This window comes from Saccostrea cucullata, unplaced genomic scaffold, assembly GCF_032062105.1.
Source record: "Saccostrea cucullata isolate Sc308-1 unplaced genomic scaffold, CSIRO_AGI_Scuc_v1 ctg2602, whole genome shotgun sequence".
Taxonomy (NCBI): domain Eukaryota; kingdom Metazoa; phylum Mollusca; class Bivalvia; order Ostreida; family Ostreidae; genus Saccostrea; species Saccostrea cuccullata.
In genome coordinates, this window is record NW_026935693.1 from 41,814 (window position 1) to 65,788 (window position 23,975).

At 32.5% G+C, this 23,975-nt stretch overlaps 1 protein-coding gene and 1 pseudogene across 1 annotated transcript; both read left to right on the plus strand.

Moving 5' to 3' along the window:
* Nucleotides 1-895: 895 nt before the first annotated feature.
* On the plus strand, nucleotides 896-23,953 carry LOC134243589 (putative amine oxidase [copper-containing]; the record flags this gene model as incomplete). Its single annotated transcript, XM_062725843.1, has 5 exons — nucleotides 896-994; nucleotides 3,510-3,576; nucleotides 6,517-6,675; nucleotides 16,090-16,227; nucleotides 22,272-23,953. Coding segments are annotated over exons 1-5 (2,061 nt in total), but the record flags the coding sequence as incomplete, so codon positions are not given.
* On the plus strand, nucleotides 7,524-8,809 carry LOC134243593 (uncharacterized; annotated as a pseudogene).
* Nucleotides 23,954-23,975: the final 22 nt, after the last annotated feature.

Genomic DNA, 23,975 nt, shown 5'->3' on the forward strand with positions numbered 1-23,975 from the left:
GTATTTACGAGGTTAGAACATAATTTGTTTAAAAAAAGTAATTTACACCACCGGACAATACTTGAATTTTAATATTAATAATAATATAGGCGCTTAAAATTTTTCAAAGATTTTGGCGTTCTTGGTTTTCAAAGGTTATGTACAGAATATATGCCGTCAAATAGTGAAAACATTTAGTTTAGCTTTAGCAAATATCATTAATATCATGAAATAAAGATTATTTGATATGGGAAATGAAATGTTAGTTTAAGAGTTGTTGTAAAATGTGCTTTATAAATAATAATTAATTTCATTACAACATGTATTGGTAACAATCCTCTGTTAAAACTAATGTCCAAATAACTGTATCTCACTTCTATTCTCAATGACCGTGTGGTGTAGGGCAGCGCCGCGAGAATTCCATCGGCATCGAAAGCAGTCACAAGTTTATACTTGCCTAGATAGCCGAGCGGTCTAGCGCGCTGTTCCTGCACTGCTAGGAGACAGATTCCGAAGGTCGAGAGTTCAACCCCGGGCTGGGGCGGAAGTGGGTATCCATGTAAAAGTGAATTTCTTTGTGCTTTCTATATATATATATATATATATATATATATATTATATATATATATATATATATATATATATATATATGTAATGGAATGTAAATAAATCTCGTATTTAAAAAAAAAGTAACTCAAAATTTACGTGTATCTTAATCTTACATTTTAAATCAGGTCAAATTTTATTTTTTTCTCTTTGTGACTTTATTTAACTTAATTATCACAAAATAAAAAAAAATGAAAGTTGTCTCGTTAATGACTAAGTGAATGCTTCCTTGTTTATGAACTTTTCAGACTTAAGATTAATTGCATTCGGGCTTGACATTGCAGGAAACAAAATGAAATTTTTAAAGGAAGTCATTCAGCTTTTTTTTCCTACTGAACCTTTTTAAGTTTGCCGAAGACGTACAAAACCGAAATTAAATAACGTGCTTGGCAGAATGGATCTGTTGACAGTACGTATGATTTTATTTGTTGTTTTATGTTTAAGGAGGAACAGGACCTTTACCTGAAAAGTTCCTGTCAATGATTTTTTTTCGTATTTTTTATATTACTAATTTAATATATACTAAACATTTTAAAACGGTCCTGTCATGGAATTTCTTGACGTATTAAAAAATATCGCCCCACAAATACCGCCCTGTTTAGAGTTTGTATGGAGTTTAGATACTTCATGTTTACGGGCCCATAACGGAGTCCATAATGCGAATTTTTACGCCCAAACGATAAATGTGATAGATAACTCTATATACTCAAATATTTCAGAATATTTATAGTGTTTAAATTATCTAAAAGCAATTTTTTTGATTTTACATAGCATTTGGGTGGGATAATTTCTGCATTTTCAAGGCAGCTTCAACGACAAAAACCTCATTTGGAAAAAATTCTGTCAATAAATATTCGTAAATTTACGATTGAATGTCAGTCCTTCATCGTAATTATTTACTGCATAAATATCACAGGGTGAAGCTTACCTCAATATCGCACAGGACATCGTTGAATTAGGCGTTAGCATGATAAAAACGCTTCACGTTTGTATTTTCCGAGTGCTGGAAATCAACGGTGACGTCAAACGAAAACATAAACATTCAAAATTATCTAAAGAATCTCTGTTACTAAACACGAAAACATATTAATTAAAAAAATCTGCTTCAGAAATTTATCACGATACATTGACTGTGACCTGTATATTATGAAATAAAACTGATCTTGACGGGCGTGTGTACTTGATCTCGCTGCACTGAGAATTCAAACACTACGTCTATGACGTCACTGACGTCAGACTGCAGGGTAAAGAGAAACAAATGTGTGATTGGGCAACTTCATAATATCTAAATGATGGCAAGATCTTTAAACATTTAATTAATAATTATTTCTAAATTAAATGTTTTAAAAGCAATTTTAGACTTTAGAATAAAATTACACAATAACTGTTGATTTTAACAACGTTTATCATGTATATCATCATCGATTATGACGTAATATGTCTTTTTAGTCATGTGACATGTGCCCTGTCTCCCCTTAAAGGAAGCATATGATTATAGGTTATGCCCTTTAACTAGTATCTAACCATTTTCAATATTAAATATTATACAATACCGGCCGGACACATCCTATTAAAAAGCGAACCCGAAGCGAAACCTGGGTTCGCTCTTTGGTTCAGCTTTGGATTCGCTCGGGGTCCTCTAGGGCTGACTCCGAAGCGGTCCAAGAATGAACGCCAAAAGACCCCCCCCCCTCCGTATTGTGAACATATGCTTCTCCGTGTATCTTTTTTGTAATTTTACTTGGATATTAAACTAGGTAAATTGCAAGAAAATCCTGACTTTTTAGCTCACCTGAGCCGAAGGCTCAAATGAGCTTTTCGAGCATTTTGTCCGTCGTCCGTCCGTCCGTCTAGCTGTCTGTCTGTCTGTTCGTTCGTCTGTCCGTCTGTAAACTTTTCACATTTTCGACTTCTTCTCAAGAACCACTGGGCTAATTTTGACCAAAATTGGTACAAAGCATCCTTGGGTGAAAGGAAAAGGGCCAAGTCCCGTCACAAGGGGAGATAATCAAGAAAACACAAAAATAGGGTGGGGTCATTAAAAAATCTTCTTCTCAAGAACCACTGGGCCAGAAAAGCTGAAACGTATGTGGAAGCATTCTGGGGTAGTGTAAATTGTAAATTGTTCAAATCATGACCCCCGCGGGAAGGGCGGGGCCACTATAAGGAAGCAAAGTTTTACAAAGAAATATACAGGAAAAATCTTTGTAAATCTTCTTCTCAAGAACCACTGGGCCAGAAAAGCTGAAACTTATATGGAAGCATCCTGGGGTAGTGTAGATTCTAAATTGTTCAAATCATGACCCCCAGGGGAAGGGTGGGGCCACTATGGGGAATCAAAGTTTTACAAAGAAATATATAGGAAAAATCTTTGAAAATCTTCTTCTCAAGAACCACTGAGCCAGAAAAACTGAAACTTATGTGGAAGCATCCTGGGGTAGTGTAAATTCTAAATTGTGCAAATCATGACCCCCAGGGGAAGGGCGGGGCCACTATGGGGAATCAAAGTTTTACATAGAAATATATTGGAAAAAATCTTTGAAAATCTTCTTCTCAAGAACCAATGGACAAGAAAAGCTGAAACTTATGTGGAAGCATCCTGGGGTAGTGTAAATTCTAAATTGTTCAAATCATGACCCCAGGGGAAGGGCGGGGCGATAATGGTGAATCAAAGTTTTACATGTAAAAATATATAGGAAAAATCTTTGAAAATCTTCTTCTCAAGAACCACTGGGCCAGAAATGCTGAAACATATGTGCACATGGAAGGAAACTGGGGTAGTATAGATTTCAAAATGTCTAAATTATGATCAGTGGGGTAGGGTGGGGATGCATTATGTATTACAAGGAGGAAATCTGGTAAAGAACAGAATGGTCAAAGCTTCTCAGGTGAGCGATGTGGCCCATGGGCCTCTTGTTTTCTAGATATTACGGTCACTTGTCATTGCACTTCTTGTTACGAGGATCGAAGGTGTCAAGCATCAACAAAGTGGTAAGAAACTGATATAATACCAATTTAACTCAAAATGTTAAAAAAAAAATCAAAGTGCTGAAAGTATTCTCGGGAGTTGAACATTGTGTAAAATAAAATCTTTGATCGGGAGGTTAAGTGAGTGAACAATATTATCATTTCAAATACAGACAACTGTTTCAGATTTTTTGTAATGCAACAATCTTGAGAAAGACATTCAGAGACATTGATTAGCAAAACATGCATGGGTCATAATGCTTGCCTGCCTACATTAGTCATTTTTTATACCCTCTGCTTGAAAAGCGGGAGGGTATTTATTAATCGGGATGTCCGTCCATCTGTGTGTTACGCTTTAGGTATACCCATATCTTATCTGCAACTCCTCTTAAACCACTGAATGAAAATTTCATAGATTCTTTTCTATATATTGCCGTTGTGCACCTTGTATTACTTTTTCATCCTACAAATATTTTGGGTTTCCCATTACAAAACATGGACACTGCCATTCTATTCATATTAGTTATTACAGGCGGTTGTTCATTTATAAAATCCACTGCTCACAGTACCTCTAGTTCATCTTCAAATTTGTAATATATTTTTCCTTGGCACTTTTACACATGTGTTATGAAAATTTCAGTTTCACAGGAATAATATCAATGTTAATAAAATGAGGATTTTCACACAACATCCTATTAAGAGCTAACAGGTTTGTCATATAAAACTCTCTGAATATAAATGTATTTCAATTACATGAACATTATACATGAAGTACGTCAGAATTTATTTATTATTTTTAATATTGCATAGAAAAAAGCAATACCAAGTTAAAAACAAATATTTAATTACCAAACATAAAAACAGTGGTATATGTGAGAGTTTGTGTGCGTACAAATTATCTTTTATGTAAATGAGGTTTTCCTTTTACTTTAACAGAGTACTAGATTTACCGCTTTTTGGCAGGTGATGCTGCTGATTAAGTACTGTAGATCACTAAATTTTCGCGACACCTTATTTTCGCGAGAAAGTAACTGACTCTTGATTAGCGAGACAAAATTTTCGCGAATAGTGGTTATTGCTCTATATAATCTTAAGGAATACTATTATACGCGAGAATTAAATTTTCGTGAGCACGCTGTCTCGCGTAATTACGCGAAAATAAAGTTCTCGCGAATAAAAAGTGATTTACAGTAATAAATACGCATGCTTACTAAAGTTTTTATGCATGAATGAATTCATTTAAACCAAGAAAAACTTTATGCGCGATTCAAATCAATGGATCCGCCACTTTGTTGTGCACGTGGAACTGATTAGTTTTAAACAGATGCGTGCTTTGATGAACCTGGATGTGATAACTGTGACCCTTTCTCCCCTAGGAATATAAATTTTGTCAAGCGGTGATTTTGAGATTCGGTGATTGGATCTGAATTTATTTGTATTTGTCTTTAAAATGTTATATAAAATAAATTCTCTCTGAGTCATTATACTGGATTACAACTAAATTATTTCGTAAATTAATAAAAACACTTATTGGAATTAAAATGTATTTGTTTATAGAGCAAAGTGCAACATGAATTCAACGTGCTTTCAACATTTGTATACCCCAAAAATTTCAATTAAAGTTCAACCTAATTTCAACCAATCTTAAACCTTTTTTTTTGCAATGCTGATATTTGACAGTGAAACAACTTTGAAGCTTCAACGTTTTGACAACTTTTATTTGAATCCAAATTCAACCATTTATCAACAATATGTACAACCCATATTCAACGTCCATTAAACGTTGAAAGTTGACGTTGAAACAACGTTGATGTACAAACGTTGCCTCATCTTTCATATGCAATCAAAATTCAACGTTGAATCAACGTTGAAAAGCCTGCTGGGAAAATGCAATAACCCTTCACTGATTTTGTAGCTCTATCAGGAAATGGTACATTTTTGTGTTGAATATACGTCAGTGATATAGATGAACCCGACGAACAGCTATACTGAAACATAATACCAATAAAATTTGTAAACATGGCATAAAACGGACCCCTCGACATTCCAGAGGTGTGATAAGGTGTTCAAGAGTATTCTTGATGACCACTCACACCCACTGCAAACCCAAGGTGTAGATACATGTGTGAGAGCTTAGAAAACCAAGATCTAGATCTTGTGTCACGATAGGCGTTTGCACGATAAAAAATGGCTTCAGTTCAAATTGGCTCTGAGTATTGAGATAATATCTAAAATTGAATCTTAATGTGAGTAAAAAAATTCCAATTAGACCTAAAACAGTAAACTATACAATCAATCATTTCAGACAGAGTGCTTTAACAAAATGCTGATTGATTTCCAATCAATTGTGAATAGCTTTCGACTAACAAAGGCAGCATTTTTTCTATATAATGATAGAACTTAGGGGAGGAGGTGGTTCTTCATGGTGATAAATTAGATCAATTGGATTTGATCTTATCCATCATGAAATAAGATTAGCGTACCTTGAGTTGAAACTGAGATTATTAGATACATGCACATATTCTGAAATTCCGATTTGTTCTGTATTAGTAATTATGAAAACATAACAGGGCTTATGCTTTTTCATGTCTCGATTTTGTGTTCGTTCTACTTTTTATGTTTTATAGAAAAAGAATCTCAATCTATATTTCCAGGACATTACTGTGTATCTGTGCTGTATTGTTTATGTGCCTGTACATGTGTGTGTGTTTCTATATGTATCTTTGACTGATGTGTCCTTTAAATTAGACTGTGAGCTGTATTGTTGCAAGTAATTCTATGTTACTTTATATAGTGCTGCATGTTTTCATTGTTTTACTGTTATGTATATATTAAAAATGTCAGTCAAAAGCTTATTAGAGCTTGTGTTACTTTAACTACCATACTGACTTCAAATAAAGCTTATCTATCTTATTAAACATGAACGTATTTTTGAGCAATAATACTGATATTTGTATAATTTAGGCCCTCATCAGACCACTCCACATTATCAAAAATGTAAGTATGGACTGCATGGCGCAGATAAGGGTATCCCTACATTATGTCATAAATACCGACAAAGCTGCCCTAGAGGATACAACTGTATACAAACATTTCACAATCAGTCCGGCTATTGCTGTAAAGGTAAGTTTCAGATGTATATCACGCGGGTATGTTAAGGAGGCATATAAGTCATTTCTAGGAAAATTTAGACTTTTTAATGAAAATTAAGTTTGATAAATTACCCAAACCGCTGATAAACGTAAACTGTCATTTACTATTGCAAACAGATAAAAGAGTGTCTAACACAAAGACCTACACCACCGCCAAGGTATCATGAGACTTCTATTAATAGCGATATTTTCCTTAATAAAAAAGCTAAAAGAACAACAATGCTCCGGAGTTTAATACTTTCTTTGAATAAACAATATAGTTGAAAAACATCTATTTTGCCTGAAAAGTGCTGCTAGAATCCCACTGTCCTGTCAATAAAATATTTATTCCATATATTCGCACAAAACCTTACCCTATGTTTTGAAATTTATCCATATGAACAGAGATTTTTCGTAAAACCATGTTTAACTTGTGATTTTTCCCCATTGAGAGCCTCAGTCTCAAATGAGATGAAGTTCAAGGTCACGTAATCATAGAAGTTTGTGTCTTTTCATAGTTCAGACGCGAGTGATGTTAGCCGTAATTCTTTTTATTAATTTCATCAATCATTTAAAATTCCACTGGTTTTGTAACCAGTGGTTTGTAGCAATATTGCTAGTACAGAACACATGTTCTTTGCACGTTTCCCATGTGGGAATCTGTAGCATTTAACGTTGCATTTCTTTCAACATGTGTTGATTCAGACGTGCAGCACTTGATTCAGTGACGTCACTGATGCAGGGGCTGTAGCCCCGTGCGCCATTTTGCTTTCACGCCATGTGGTGTGGAGTAAGCGTTTGAGAGAATCTTAGAATATCATTGCATTCTTTCTTCGCGGCATGGCTAATGAGCCGGGACCATCATCGCAAATGCGAGAATCCACCAGCTATGATCTAGTAGACCAAGTTGACGAGGATGCCATTTGTGACGATAACACGATGCATTCGAAGTCGAAGCAGCAAACTGAAAATATGAGTGGTATGTTTGACATTTTCATGCGTAAATTTGCAGATATGTCTAAGACCATGACTTCAGTTCAAAAGGAACTTATTGCTTTGAAGTCTGACCGGTCTTCAACGGATACAAATCCGGACGTTTCGAGGAAACGCGGACAGAATAAGAGTAGTTCGCCACCTCGCAAGAAAACGAAAACGTCTCAAGCATGCATTCGTCCTTCTCACGAACTTAGTGATGATGACTCTGATGTAGAAAATTCAGACAAATCGGATGCCGATGAAGCACTTAATTCCCTTATTGAGGGAGACGAAAGTATTCATGATTCGTCAGATGATGATGAGGTTTCTTCTCTTAATGAACTGTCCGAATTTTTCGGTGATGAAGACAGGGCGAGCGAACCGTTAAGTTCTGAACTGGCAAAGATTATGGAGAAAATGTTCATGACGAAAACTAACTCGGAGAAAATTAAAGAAATCTCCAACAAGTATGATAGGCCGAAAAACATTATCAATGTCTCTGCGCCAAAAGTCAACAAAGTCATTTAGGAAAACATGTCATCCAAAAACAGAGCAAGCGATATTAAATTGCAGACTAGGCAGAATCTCATAGGAAAAGCCATGATTCCGACATTGAGACTTTTTGACATGCTTATTAATTGCAACTCGGAAAAAGGGATTGGTTGATGTAAAGAAGGCAAAACAGCTGTGTGGTGACATCCTGAATTAAGTTTCAGATATGTGTTTTCCACAATTTGTCCTACAAGAGGCGGGAACAAATTATCCAGCCAGAGAAAAACAAAAAATTTGTAAGTTTGTGTTCCGCAGAGAGCTCTTCATAAAATTTATTCGGAGACGACTTGGGCAGTCAAGTTAAGAATGTGCTAGAGGCAAAGAAACTGGCTCAAAAGATAGGAAATAAAGATTTTGGTGGAAAATACAGAATTCCCAAAGTGTCCCATAGCTACGGGAAGAAGCCAAGGTACGGGACCGGAAAAGGCAATTCTTTTTTGGCCAAACAGTTCAGCTTCAACAAGAAAAAGAAGAAAGGAGAGTCAAATCAGTACATTGTAGATACACATGATGTTAGTATGTCTAATAATTGTACAATTGTAGATCAATTTGTATTGAAAAACACGCCTGAAAATTTTACGAACAGAGATTTTTCGTAAAACCATGTTTAACTTGTGATTCTAGCAGTACGTTCCAAGTTTGTCAGAGGGCAAACTTTAACTTGTGATTCTAGCAACACGTTCCAAGTTTGTCAGAGGGCAAACCTTCCATCTGTGCAAATCTTATGTTTTGAAATATCCAGCTTATTGTTGTTCTATCGCATTTTTTTGTCACGAATGACAGAGGAAAGGCCGACCGAGATACGTATATAGCAAACTGTCTTCAAAAGAGAAGATCATCGATGAAAATAAATTAGCATGCCTGTATAATTAACTGAACTCCGTATGAATTTCACATAATATTCACGATATTTCCTTTTAAACTCCATTTAACGTATCTTTGTACATGTCGTCTAAGCTAAATTCTCTTTACACAACACGATCAATTCCCAATTTACTTGATGTACACACATGACGTCATCGGTGGTAGATTTTAATCAAAATGACAGATAAAGTATAAGATAAAAATGTTTACATGTTTCTATTCATTTTCTGGAGTTAAATTACATCTCTAAATACAAATATTACGAAAACTTGTGTTCTAAAATTGAAGTCATCTTGCCTACTATAACGTCATAATGTAGCACTGATTTAGACAAGGTAGAATATTTTGTATGCTTCCTTATTACCCCTGCGCAGATAGTGGTCTTTGTTTTTTGATGACGTAATAAGGTGAAGTTAGGGTAGATCATTGATAAATATTAGATTAATAGAATCATTCATTACTACGAGTGTGGGATAGTGAAATTCCACAGAGGGGACAAGATTCACGGTCTTTGCCGTAAAACTTGGCCCCGAGGTGGAATTTCACTATTTCCACACGAGTATGTAATAAATGATTATTTTTCTCGCATTATCTCCAAAAAAGGCCTGTCAATGACGTCGCCATGATATGGCTAAAAATATAAAAAAAAAAGAAATTCTTTTAATTTCCCATCTAATTTAAAATCTACATAGGCAATTTAGCCACATATGATCCACATATGCATTGCCTTTCATATGAAGATCATATGTGGATCATATGAGAATCATATGTATATAAAATCATATGAGAATCATATGTGGCCAATTATATGAGAATCATATGATCATACATATGTTAATCATATGAAGTAATATACATATGATTCTCATATGAAAGGTCCTACATATGAGAATCATATGTATATTTCGACAGTGGTCATATGAGAATCATATGAAACTGATCATATGAGAATCATATGAAACCATATTCACTAATTTGCCCTTGTTATACTCAGGTAAAAATCATATGAATATTTTGACAGTGATCATATGAGAATCATATGACACAGTGATCATATGAGAATCATATGAAACAGTATTCACTAATTTGCCCTTGGTATACTCAAGTAAAATTGCAATTTCAATAATATATCTCAATAGTAATTTAAATGTACATCAATTTCAAAAGAACTTGTTAGCAATAACGTGTTAAGTTCTACTCTGTTTAACAGCTACCCCCTCCCCCCTTTTCCCTTATATAAAAAAAGCTTTCACAATTTTCTTTTTGTGTAATAATGCATATCCCAGACAAAATTGATAAAGAATAAATTTATTTGCTTTTTATTTCAAATCTTTTGGGTTTGGGTTTATTACTTGAGTAAATTAAAAAAAAAAAATCCGTATTTTCCCCGGACCGGTTTTGACTTCTATCGGATGAAAGTGACGTCATGTTTGACGTCACTGCTGCAGCAGAAGTGCTGGGTGTTGGAAAAAGTAAGTAGGACCTAATCTCCAAACAATTTTTTAAAGACCTTTATTTCATATTGTTTAAATATCGTTTCATTACGGTTACAGGTTCGTATGAACTTATTTCTGTAATACTCTCAACACTTGTAATTGTTAAATTAATGCATTTCGTATTTTACCTACATAACGTTAATGATCTGTAAGTAATTTTGGATAAATTTGTTTTTGAATGGATGTAAACATTACAATTTACATGTTAGGCTAAACATGCTAAAGGCATTACTTTGTTTTCTTTTTGTTTTGACTTTTGTTACGTACTGATTTGAAAGTGAAAGTAGAAACCCTGTATAGCAGTTTGGCGTTTTTGTATGTTGAGATCGTTATCAAGTAGATTCTTTCATCAACGTAATGACAAATGTTTGTTTTTATGGCCTATAGATGCATTCAACAACTTGAGTTCAGTGTCACCGTGCTGCTTTTTTATTAAGCCCAAGATGCCCAAAACTGATAAGACTGGCGATTGATCCAAAAGACGATTGCATCATCACAATACTAAAGGTAAAAAGAAATACTTGCAATAAAAAATCAAAGTGTACATCTGTAATGACTCCTTTATGACGAAATATTTCTTGATAATTTCTTTTTGTTCCTTTATAATTCTACATTGTTTGCATGACTTCATAAAAAATAAATTCAACTCAATAATATAGAAGCTGTATTCTACATTTTGAAACTATTTTAATCCAATGCACTTTTAAAATATGGTAAGTATGAATAGAATACTGTAAAATCACATATTTTCGTGGGGTCAAATTTTCGTGGTTTGAGGAAAAAATGTTGGTTCAGGGGGATTTGATTTCGTGGAATGCTGAAAAACTTTGTAGTAGTTGTGCATTTGAAAATTTACATTTCGTGGTGGACATAAAAGCAAAGGGTCTCTTCATACCACGAAATTAACGAAAATTTGGGGACGAAAATAAGTGATATCACAGTATGCTGGCTTTAAAAGCTAATAAGCTATGAAACTATACAATAACTTCAGGTGGTAAATTGAATTTTTGAATTTCAGCAAAAAATTAATAACAGTGGCAACTTTCAAGGTACACATTTGCATGTGTGCCACAAAAGCTGGATCCACATATTCAATGTTGAAAGTACATCAGATAGCTAATCCATTGAATATTTACGTCTATGTATTCATTGACTGACATTTATAAAAAAAAATTCCAATACTAATCAGAGAACCATAGTGTAAATATTTAAGAATTTGAGAATTTCAAACTTGTTATAATCTCTCTTTTTTGTAGTTTAAGTTTTAGTTATGCTTAGAAAATATCTACTGTGTTAATATTGGTTTTACAGGTTCAATATACAGGCAGCTCTTGCATGGAAAAAATCCATAAGATCTAGGCTTGATTTCAAAGTTAAGGTAACTATCACACTGTTTAAAGGCTTTTTATATTCTTCCCAACAAAGTTTCCTACTTGTTGTAATTTGTTTTGTAGTAATATATTTGTGTCAGAATCTTCTTAATTTTTGGCAATAATACTATTTGAACATTCCAAATTCAATTGACAAAAAAAAAAATTTCTTTTTTATGATTTTAATATGAAGCATATCTTCCAATAGTGTAATTGTCTTGCAAAATTTAATTCAATTGTCAAAGTAACCCTAATGCAATTAAATACTATGTAAACTAAGTTAACTATTTTTATTACCATTTTCTATCTCATCAAATTTCCAAAGTTTTCACCATAGTAAATCAAAGTTCCAAAGCTTTTCACCATGTAATTCAAAGTTCCAAAGTTTTCACCATAGTAAATCAAAGTTTCAAAGTTTTCACCGTAGTAAATCAAATTCCAAAGTTTTTACTTATATAAATCAAAGTTCCAAAGTTTTCGCCATAGTAAATCAAAATTCCAAAGCTTTCCTTTAGTAAATCAAAGTTCCAAAGTTTTCACTGTAGTAAATGTAAATTCTAAATTGTTCACCATGTAAATGGGGTTAAGTTGGGGCCATAGTAAATCAAAGTTTTATATAAAATTTATAGGAAAAAATCGTTTTTCACCAAGTAAACAAAGTTCCAAAGTTTTCGCCATAGTAAATCAAAGCATCCAAAGTTTTCGCCATAGTGAATCAAATTATTAAAGTTTCAATAGTAAATCAAATTATGCTAATAATAGGGTTCCAAATTTTTTAAAGCTAAACAAAGTTCCAAAGTTTTTCAGGTGTAAATTAAAGTTCCAATTCTTTTTTTGTAATTACTTTAACAACTTAAATATTTTAATTGTTAATAATTATTTATAATCAAAATTAAATATATTTAGATAAATACTGCTTATTTATCGGTGAAAGAGACGATTTTAACATTAAAACAATTTCTTGTACTTTGTTCTATTTGGGCTTTCATATTTCACAGGTGTTTTTGTGAAAACAATTCTACTTTTGAATCTTTGAAATTTGAAATTTGAAATTTATATAATGTGCAGAATTGGAAGCAAAACCATAATCTTAAGGGTTTATAGTGCTTAAAGTTCCAATTTTTTCTTTAATAAATCAAACTTCCAGGTGTTTCCTAGTAAATCAAAGTTCCAAAGTTTTCACCATAGTAAATCAAAGTTCCAAAGTTTTACTTTGTAAATAGAGAAATTTTAAAGTTTTCCAAAGTAAATCAAAGTTCAAAGTTTCCACACATTGTAAATCAAAGTTCCAAAGTTTTCACCATAGTAAATCAAAGATAAAAGTTTTCACCATAGTTTATCAATAAAGTTATGTTATTATTTACTGCTAATTATTTTTGAAAATAGTTTATAGTTTACTATAGTATTTTTTTGTTAGGGAAAAAAAAATGCTTTTTATAATTTTATTATGAAGCATATCTTCCAACAGTGTCTTGCAAAATACATCATAGGATTTCACAAAACACCTTGTATAACATATATAACTTTAGTTTTATCTCGTATTATATCTGTGTCGGTGAATTTGGAATAAATTTGTTCGCTGATGATGTTACTTTAATATAACTTGAAGAATTAGTTTTGTAATTTAAGAATTATTTTATTTTTATTTTTGAAATTTCTGTAGAGACCATTCTGTGCCATAAAGAAATTGTTCAGGAAGGGGAGAACTGGTGGATTTTTTTTTGATACCAGTTCAAAGAGATTTTCAAAATGGTCAGATCAGAGGGAGGACAACTGAAAATATTGAAAAGATACAGAAGGAAAAAGAACCTGGAAATATAAGGAATAATTATGAAATGTAGAGGATGTACACAATCTTGTCTGAATTTAACCTGTAAAGATTTCCCATTCTTATTTGTATGATAGAATATCAAATAACTTGATTTTTCATAAATTTACAATAGAGAATACATGACAAATGTTATTGCTGATATTTCAATTTTGCTGTGGACACTTTCATGTCATATGGTATTTTTATACAAGTACATGACCTAATTATTTTATTTATTTGTACATGTATACATGTTTAACTACTTAATCTTTTTGCTGAAATCTTATAAGTTGTACTCATTTTAGAATATGTTAAATTCATGTATCGACAAATGCTACTGACTTGTTTGTATATTTTCTTGTTTAGAATGTACACTGTGAAAAATAAGTTATTTCTCTTGATGAAAATAATTTTATCAAAAAAGTTGTGTAAGCATTATAAGATATTTTAAAATATTTAACCAATGAAGATAGATCATTGTTGTAATGTAATGAATTTTCATCTAAAGCAGAAATATCTGATTTTTAAATGTGTACAAGAATGTGAAAAATATTGAAAGAGAAACACACATATGATGCCCCTTTCATATGATTCTCATATGTAAATGGCTTGAAACACACTTAAGTGTTACATATGATTTACATATGATATTTTCATATGATTCTCATATGTAAATGACTTGAAACACACTTAAATCATTCATATGCAAATCATATGTAGTTATTTTCATATGATTCACATATGTGGATCATATGTAAATCATATGATTTGCTTCATATGATTCACATATGATGCCCTTTTTCTATGATTCTCATATGAAACCAATCATATGAGAATCATATGATACTCATATGAGAATCATATGTGGCTAAGTTGGCTGTGTACCATCGGATAGAGCGTATCTGAAAATGGTTTACACGTAGTGTCAACTGATGAAATGAATTTCAGTCCATATAAATTAATTAGATAGATAAAAGTTGGGAATAAAAAAAAATCATCTATCCGATACCTTAAACTTTCATTCAAGAAGAACCCTCCGCGATCTAAAAATAATGTCATTTAAAAAGCTAAAATACGACAATATTTTGAATGAAAGTAAGTTTATCTTAATATATTAAATGACAACATTTAAAGTATATGTTATATTTTTTTTAACATTGTTACAATTACTTTATATGAAGAGGGAATGTCTACGTTATCGTTCGCGGCCTAGTAATACACAGTGTGAGACAGAAAAATCTCACACTGCTGTCTCACTCCGGACAAGTCAATCTTACACTGGTGATTATGCGAGAAATATCAGTCTCGTCCTTTTTTTCTGATGACGTAATTAGATATAGGTAGCATAGGTTTCTGATGAATATTTAGATATCAGTTTGGTCCCGGTTTTCTGATGACGTAATTACATGTAGTGTGGGTAGGTTTTTGATGACGTAATTACATGTAGTGTGGGTAGGTTTTTGATTAATGAGATATATGAAGATAACAAACAATATTCAATCTCAAAAGTCTCTTAAATAATACAAAATAGGAGCAGAACAAACACGGACCTCTGAATCTTCAAAAATGGGATCAGGTGCCATGAAGGAGTAAGTATGCCCTGCCGACCGGTTACACCCATCGAGTGTAAATAATAGACAAACAATGGGTATGAAAAACCTCAGTCAGCATTTGACTTGATACATTTTATTTGCTGACAAGGTCATTGTATCGACAATAGAAATAAAGAAATGATGAATTTAATTGAGACTGCTGATATTCTTGTTTTATCAATTTGTTTGTGAATAATTAAAAAAATGTAGAATTTGTACATACGTAGACAAAGTTCATGCGTATGGAATCAACTGGGAGATATAAACCTTTATGCAGGTGATAAAGGTATATTGCTTCATAAGTAAGGGGATTTGACGATTGAAAAGATAAAATAATCACATTTATCCTAAAGCTTTGTTTTAAGAGTACCGTTAATATCTTTTTCAAGTAAAATACCCAAATATGAAACAGATGTGTCAGACCCAGGGGTATTATTTATTTCAATCTCATTGGGATATATCGTATCGACATAGGATTGAAAATAATCATTGTTAATTGACAATACGTTGTCAATAAATCTAAATGTCAGTCTGTGATTTACAGTTGAAATTACATAAGGGCCATGCTAAGGTAAAAACGTGTAGATTGGTTCTGTTAGAGTATACTTTTTGGAACAGTATCAAAGAAAATAATCATTTAGGTATCAGGGTTTTATACACCCTAGGGTTTTTCTTTCTTATATATGTAGGAGGATAATAACTCTAATTGAAACAGATGACAAACTATGAAATTATCATCATTTACAGAAACAAACCCATGTAAATTTGGACAGCCTTTTCGGGTTAATGGAGAAACCCTAAACTGCCGTCAGTATGGTGTAAAGCAATGTTCTAAAGGTTACCAGTGTGTTGGAACAACAGAAACATCTACTGTTTGTTGTCAAGGTAATACTACTTTATCTACTCAGTTAATTGTTTCACTTTTATTAAAGTCTTTTACGACAACTATTTGATATGTTTGAAATATCATAATTATCAATAACTACTCAATGTTTATTACATATTTGAAAATAACGAAAACAATTGAACAAATTTCAATTTATAAACTGTTGTCAAAATGGGACAAAAATAAGATTACGTCCCATCACACTTTCTATGACTTATAACTCCATATTTAGATATATCGACGAGTATTTGTCAATAGTTATTTCTTATTGGAAATGTCTCCCCCAATAAGTAAGGGATGTTGAGGATCGGAAACGTGAAGTCATGACCTTTATCATAAAATTTTGTTGCAAGATTAAATTAACGTCTTTTTCTAGTAAAATATGCAAATATGAAACAAATGTGTCAGAGTCAGGTGTGCTTTTATTTCAGATTCACTGAGATATATCTAATTAACATATGAATAGGAATAACTATTGACAATTACCTAATCGATATATCTGAATATGGAGTTGTAAGTTATAGCAAGTGATTTCTTACTCTCATGTAGAAGTTTATGGGAAAAAATAGTTTAAAATAAAAAAATATAAAAACAAGTCTGCTAATAAAGGAGCACAGTTATTGCCTATCGAAATTCCTAAAGATTGTTCGAAGACCTGATCTCCAAAACCTACTCAGATATTATCAATCAAAGACTCAAGAATCATTTTAGTATCTTTAGAGTACTTGTGTGTACAATAAGATTGTTTTAAGGGGGACCTATGTCCGAAATTTAAATGCTTATTTTTACACAGGAGCACGTGCAAAAAGAGAGTGAAAGGCAAAAAGTAATTATTTTCAGACATCATTTTTGTACCAAAAATGTGCTTAAAGAACAAATTATGTCACATTGCATTCAAAATCAACATGTATTTAAACTATTTGACGTGTATCTTTAAAATGAAGACAAATTCATTGATATTTAAAATGTTAATATAACCCCATTCGCAGCACAGTTAAGGTTTTAAAAAATGGGCGGAGCCTTATTTGTACGGGAAAACTTAACTATGGCATCATACACCATATACGCCATACAACAATTTTTTAAAATACCACAAAATGAGATGATTTGCTAGTTCAACCTGTAAAAAATCATCAAACTACATCAAGACTTACTACAGTATGCTGTTTTGTCGCACGTTAAATCCCACAAAACAAGTTATAAGCAAGTCACTGATCGAAATACACTTGTCCATATGACGTCATTTCGTACAACGTGACGTAGTCTGTATGCAGTGAGAGGCACATCAAATATTTTTTTTTCAACGAAAAATGCGATATATTCTATATATATCAATGTCTTCTTCACTATTCTATTAATATGTTTTCTGTATATTACGTATTTAATTGACACTGCTGTATATTTGTATCCAAGCACATCGGTGGGTAATGTGGGGGTCTTAATAAATCGATCTACTGCAAGGACATACACTCAATGGATCATAATAAGCTTTTACAATTCAACTCTAGAAGTACAAAGGCATCTGAAAAGTGATGCCATTCTGATGAAATCTTTAAAATAATTCAATTATATCAATATTTCATGCCGTTGACTAACAAAAAATACAGCATTCGGTCATACAAATATAATTTAATCAATAAAATTGCAGAATTTAGATAGGATCGCAGCACTTTTCAGAAACTAAAATGTGTTTTGAAAATATTTTAAAACTAAACTTGGAATTTCAACTTGGTTATTTCGTTGTACTAGTGAAAATCTATAGGTAACATCATTACTGCAAGTAAACGTGCTAAAATCACGTGACTGTCGCATCACGTGACAAGTCTGAATATAAAATCTAATAGTCTTCAATATGTAGCTATTAACGATAATTACAATCATCCGATATAAATAATGTAGTAAAAAAAATCGCCATCCCGATTATGAATTCATTTTTAGTTACAAAAAATTGTCGATATTTTCAATGCGCACCTTAAGGATACTGCGTTTTTCTAGTCGTATCTTTAACAAATCTGTCATACATAAAAGGTAACATCTTAAAATGTTTGTGTGAAAAAGTCATAATTCATGTTTTAAAATAAACGAATATTGTAATTAATTCTATATAGAAGAAATGTACCTTTACAATAAAATATGAAAATATGAAGTTTTCTTTAATTTTCCTATTTGTCCTAATTATTGACCTTTCCGCTATAAGACAAAATCAAGTCAGCTCTGACGAACATCTGAGTATAAAATCATTTAATTGAAATTACGTACTCTGTTTTGATTAGTAACAACGTAGTACACTGATTAAATCTTTTCTACATAATTCTATCATTGCCCCCCCCCCCCTCAACCCCACCTTTCCACGTCAACAACCAACACATATTAGAACTTAGGAATGGCTTTATAATTAGATCTATTAATCAATAGTCAATAATAAAAATAAAGGCATAAATACATGAATATTAACATTTTTTTCCCTAGTTTTATCCGGAAAATACAATAAATACAGGGTGATCCAAAATATCTGATACCATTTCAAGTGATAATATTTCTTTTAAAAATCATGACACTCTTTATTGAAATATTTCAAATTTTAAAATATGTTATAACATTTTATACAATACATGCCACAGATTTTATACACATTCTTTTAAATAATAATACAGTCTCAAAAAATGCTGTTATTTACAGCACATGCTCTACGTGACGTCCATTTTGTTCAATCACGAGTTCGTCTTTTCTTAAAGTTATTGATCACATTTCTGGTGTAACTTTCCGAATTCCCCGGGTAATTGCTGATTTCAGATACTCAAAGGTGTTTGGCTTTAAAGTATACATCTTTTCCTTTGAAAATCCCCACAGAAAAATATTCTGTGGACTTAAATCAGAAGAATTTGTTTGCCAAACACAGTCAGTCCTGAACGAAATCAGTTGATTACTGAATGTTTTTACTGCAACCATCTAAGAACTTTTTCTGATGATGTGTCTGGGTTTCTTCATCTTGTAGGAAATAAACCATAGGCACTGTACAAGGAAAAAGTTTTATGTAATACAGTAAAGTTCTGTACACACTTCCATAACTGGGCCTATTTCCTGAATTTTTCATAACACTTCTCACTGATTTTTGTGATGTTTCCGTTATCAGTTCTTTAACAACTGCAACCGATTCAACAGTTTTCATTGTACTGAGCCTTCAATTATGCCTTTCAACGAGCATTTTCTCTTAAAACAGTCTTTTGAAATTTCTTCACTAACCTATTAAACTGCAGTACGTTTTATAAGCTTAGTGCCCAATGGATAACTTTTCTCATGATACGAATCACTGTTTTGGATGAATATGTCTCAAAATATAATTGGACAATTTCTGCAGCTCTCTGATTTGAATTCTCCATGTAAAAAAAAATAAAAGTTTTATGACGTCATATCGTCATGGCGACGTCAACTTTTTTCCGTTTTTCTATATTTATTAAAATGATAGGATAAGCAATTTAAAATGATGTATAAATGAAATATGTAGAATGATTATTGACAAAGTTATTGAAAGTCAAAGTAGTATCAGATATTTTGGATCACCCTGTATTAAACATAGAGGTAAACATATTTTCTTTATTGAAGCCGCTTTCTTTGCTGAATTTTATCTTATCTTTTTTTAACTTATGTCAGCATATTATTGAGGTTTTTCTTCACAACTAAAATTGCTATGAATTATCAACCAACGGTAGAGCATTCTTATACTTTATAAATCAAACCAAACGGTTATTAATGATGTATAAATTTTGTTTTTGTAAATTGTGTACATTATTGACTATTAACAATCTTAGGCCTATAATGCAGTTGCAAAGGTCAACAGGTATAAAATTAACGTCGATATTGTGACGTCAAATACCTCTCTTCTGACGTAGAATGGCATATGTCCCACCCTTAACAAAAAAATTTCGCAAATGACAGATGACAATGTACGTTTTGAAAAGTTTGACGTAACGTCCAGTTAGGCATGTCACGTCACGTTTGGTGACGCTTAAATGTCAACACAACGATAAATCAGTTTCCTCATATTCACACTCATTTTCACACATCCAACATATTTTTTCTCTGTATACCTTACGTACTAAAACGCACAACAACTTTACACATGACATGTATCAGTGTAAATTATTAATGAATATGGGTAGGGGTGTTTGTTACCTATATTTTCCCAAAACTAAATTGACATTGACTTTAATGAACAATAACGAATCATTAACAGAATAAGTAAACATCTAGAAAAAATAATACGACTCGATTAAGCTAATTAAACAATTAATGGGCTCATTGTTCTTTCTTTTGACATTCAGCACTTTTCATTCCTCACAGCTATCAGACTTAAAATAAAAATGAATTAATTAATTTGTCCCCTGCATTTTTAGATAACCGATTTTATAAAAACTGTCAATTTAACGTTTAAATTAACTTTTTTGTTTTGAAAATTCCAACAATATCACATATTTTTACATGTGATATTCAATTACATGTACTTTTATTAAGGAAGCAGTACATAGATTCCCGGAGCTTTTGGATCAACCCTTGTATAATTTACGTCTTTAAAAAGAAAACAATGACTTAACATTGTCAAAACTGACCTGCCTTAAAAAATGTATTCTTATTTATTTTTGAAAGTTTTGTTCTTTTTGAGTAATGTTTAAAAATTACTACGAGGGACATTTCAAAAGTCCTGAGAACTATTTAATAAAAATTAACCGTTTCACGGAAATTATTAAGTTTGGTATTATTGGAAAGATCAGAAAAATATACACATAATTTGACGTCACTTTAAATTTTTTATGACGTAATATATCCGAAAATGACGTAAGAGTATAGAATGTTTAGCATACTGAAAAGTCGCGTTTTTATCCACATGAGATACTGTAAAAAGTGCTATCAAAGGCTTATTTGAAAAAAAAAAACATTTCAAAGAAAATTTTTATTTGCAAAGAAGTAGAGTAGGAGTATGATACTGTTTATCAAGAATTCTATATTTCATTTTATGCATTGTTTACTAGCATGGTTTATGTCCCGTTATGCTATTATCGATATTCATTTAAGATTTTAAATTATATAATACGACTGGATTTTCGGTCTTTTATTAAGCTCTCCATTGTATGAAATAAAACATGTTCTTTATAAAACTGAAGTATATTAATGCAGTTTTCAACAAATATATTTTAAGTAACGGTACTCTTACCGTTTTCAAATAAAATGTATAAAAGTCTTGCCCCTGACTTGTTTATTTATGTGCGTATTTTTTCTTATTAATTCAACTTCGGCGCCCCTGAAGTCACCACTGCTTTTGACTTCTGACTCCAAAAAAGGTTTATGTTTTAAACAGACATGTAAAATATTATTTAATTTCCTTTAATTAAAATTTGCGAATATGTGGAGGTACGGTAGGGTTACAACTGCGCCCGCGCCATTTTGGATTTTACGAGAAAATGGAGCACAGTAAGCTTAACTTCTCTTGAGCCTTCATCGATCCCACAGATCTGTTTAAAACACCTGACGAATTGATGCCATCAAATTTTGTAACATGGTCGTCTATTTTTCTTTAATTGTCAATTTTGTCTTTTTCTCACAGTTAGGTCTGTTTTACCCAATATTTTGTGAGAGATTCGATAAAAACATGCGATGTTTGACAATCGCTTAAACCATTTCAAAACAAGAAGATCTCCGAAATAGAACACCATTTGATAGATCGTAGTCTATGTAAACATTCCATCAACTGGTATTTGTGCCTGATAGCTTGCGCTTGAGTAATGAGAAAAGTTGTTTTTAAAATTTAAATTTGATCAAATTTTGTCTTTTGTAACGTCATTTCTATGGCCAGTATCGTAAGCATGCGGATTCATTACGTCAAAAAAATTATAAAGTGACGTAACAATATATGTATATTTTTCTGATCTTTCCAATGATATCAAACTCAATAATTTCAATATGGGTTAATTTTTTATTAAACAATTCTCAGGACTTTTGAAATGACCCAAGTATCTATTACATCTAAATTTTCTCATCTTTCGTACAGTCCATACAAATGATGTAAATATTCCAAATAGTTGTCTTAGATGTCATGGATCGCCATTTAAAGATTCCATTGATCTCAGTGAACCTGAGAACCCGCCACCTTTTCATGATCTAACAAGTGAGGAAATTAAAGCAATTTTCAAATTCATGTTCGCACAAAAAAGTTTAAATTTGACAATGCAGAGTGAGGCAACTTTGTCTTCAAACTACATTTACACCATGGAATTAATTCTTCCTAAAAAGAAGTACATCGAAATTAATCATCACAGACAATTGAAACGGAAAGCGTTGGTCACTGTATTTCATGGAGGAAAAGTGAATCCTATTGTAGCAGAGTACTGTGTAGAGTTAGCTCCACGTCCAAGATTTTGTGGAATACCTAAGTACATCCCATTTTCCTTCAGACCACCAACAAATACAGAAACATCAGCAGCTATTGAGGTTCTCATAGCGGAGACTAACAGGCTAGCAGGGGATATTTTGTTTGAGAGTTTTGAGGGTTCTCTAGTGAACTGTAGAAACAGGTGTCTAGGGTTTCAAATGATTATTCCTTATGCTGCAATAATTTCGGAAATTCGAGATGAAGGATTTCGAGGTTTCTGGTTTCCTTTTTTTCAAAGAAGACGCCCAAGTACCCCAAATCCTGTTGATTTTGTTGTTCTTGTCACCATTAATGGGACGGCTACACCACAGACTGCAGATGTATGGTACAATGGCCAACTGTTTGATTCGCTTCAATCATTTAGAAAGGCTTGGTTAAGAGGAATGGTGAAAAAACTTCACGTGAGTTTCCCCTCAGACCCACTAGCATCTGAAGTGTTTCCTAGACATCCACAAAGGCCTCCAACACAAGCAGAACCGGACGGAAAACGTTACTCAATTAAAGGTCAGTCAGTTCACTACATGAACTGGGAGTTTCAGTTTGGAGTATCACCCACTCATGGTCCTCAGCTTTTCCAAATAAAATTCAAAAAAGAAATGATAGTTTATCAGTTAGGTCTCTCAGAAATGACAGTTTTCTATTCGTCATCGGAACTATTTGGTAGATTTGCCAATTTTTTTGACAGCCTAGCTTTGATTGGAAACAGAATTCAGACATTAGTTCCGGGAGTTGATTGCCCAACTCACGCAACTTTTGCCGATTCAAAGTTTATGTCGGAAACTTCAGATATGTCAGTGATAAAAAGGAACTCAACATGCGTATTCGAACATAATACTGGAATACCACTGAGACGACATTATATAGCAGACGACTATCCATCTGGTTATTACGAAGGTGCACCCAATAACGTGCTTGTTCTCCGAATGATTTTTACTCTTGCAAACTATGACTATATTTATGACTTTATATTCTACAACAATGGAGCAATGGAGACTAAAGTAACAACAACAGGGATAGTTTTGCCGTCCTACGTCCAGGACAGTTATAAATATGGCTTCCAGATAAACGAACAAGCTACAGGCATGCTTCATCATCACATGTTTAATTTTAAGGTAGATCTTGACATTGGTGGCACAAAAAACAGCTACTCCACATACGATATACGTGAAGAAAGTGTTCCAAACCAATATCTAAAGGGAAGGTATCCCCAAAAATGGCTCCAAACTAAAATTATTAAAGTAGATTATGCCACGGAGAGAGAAGCCGCTTTTAGATATGATATTAGCCAATCCCGATATCATGTATTCTACAATGAAAATAATA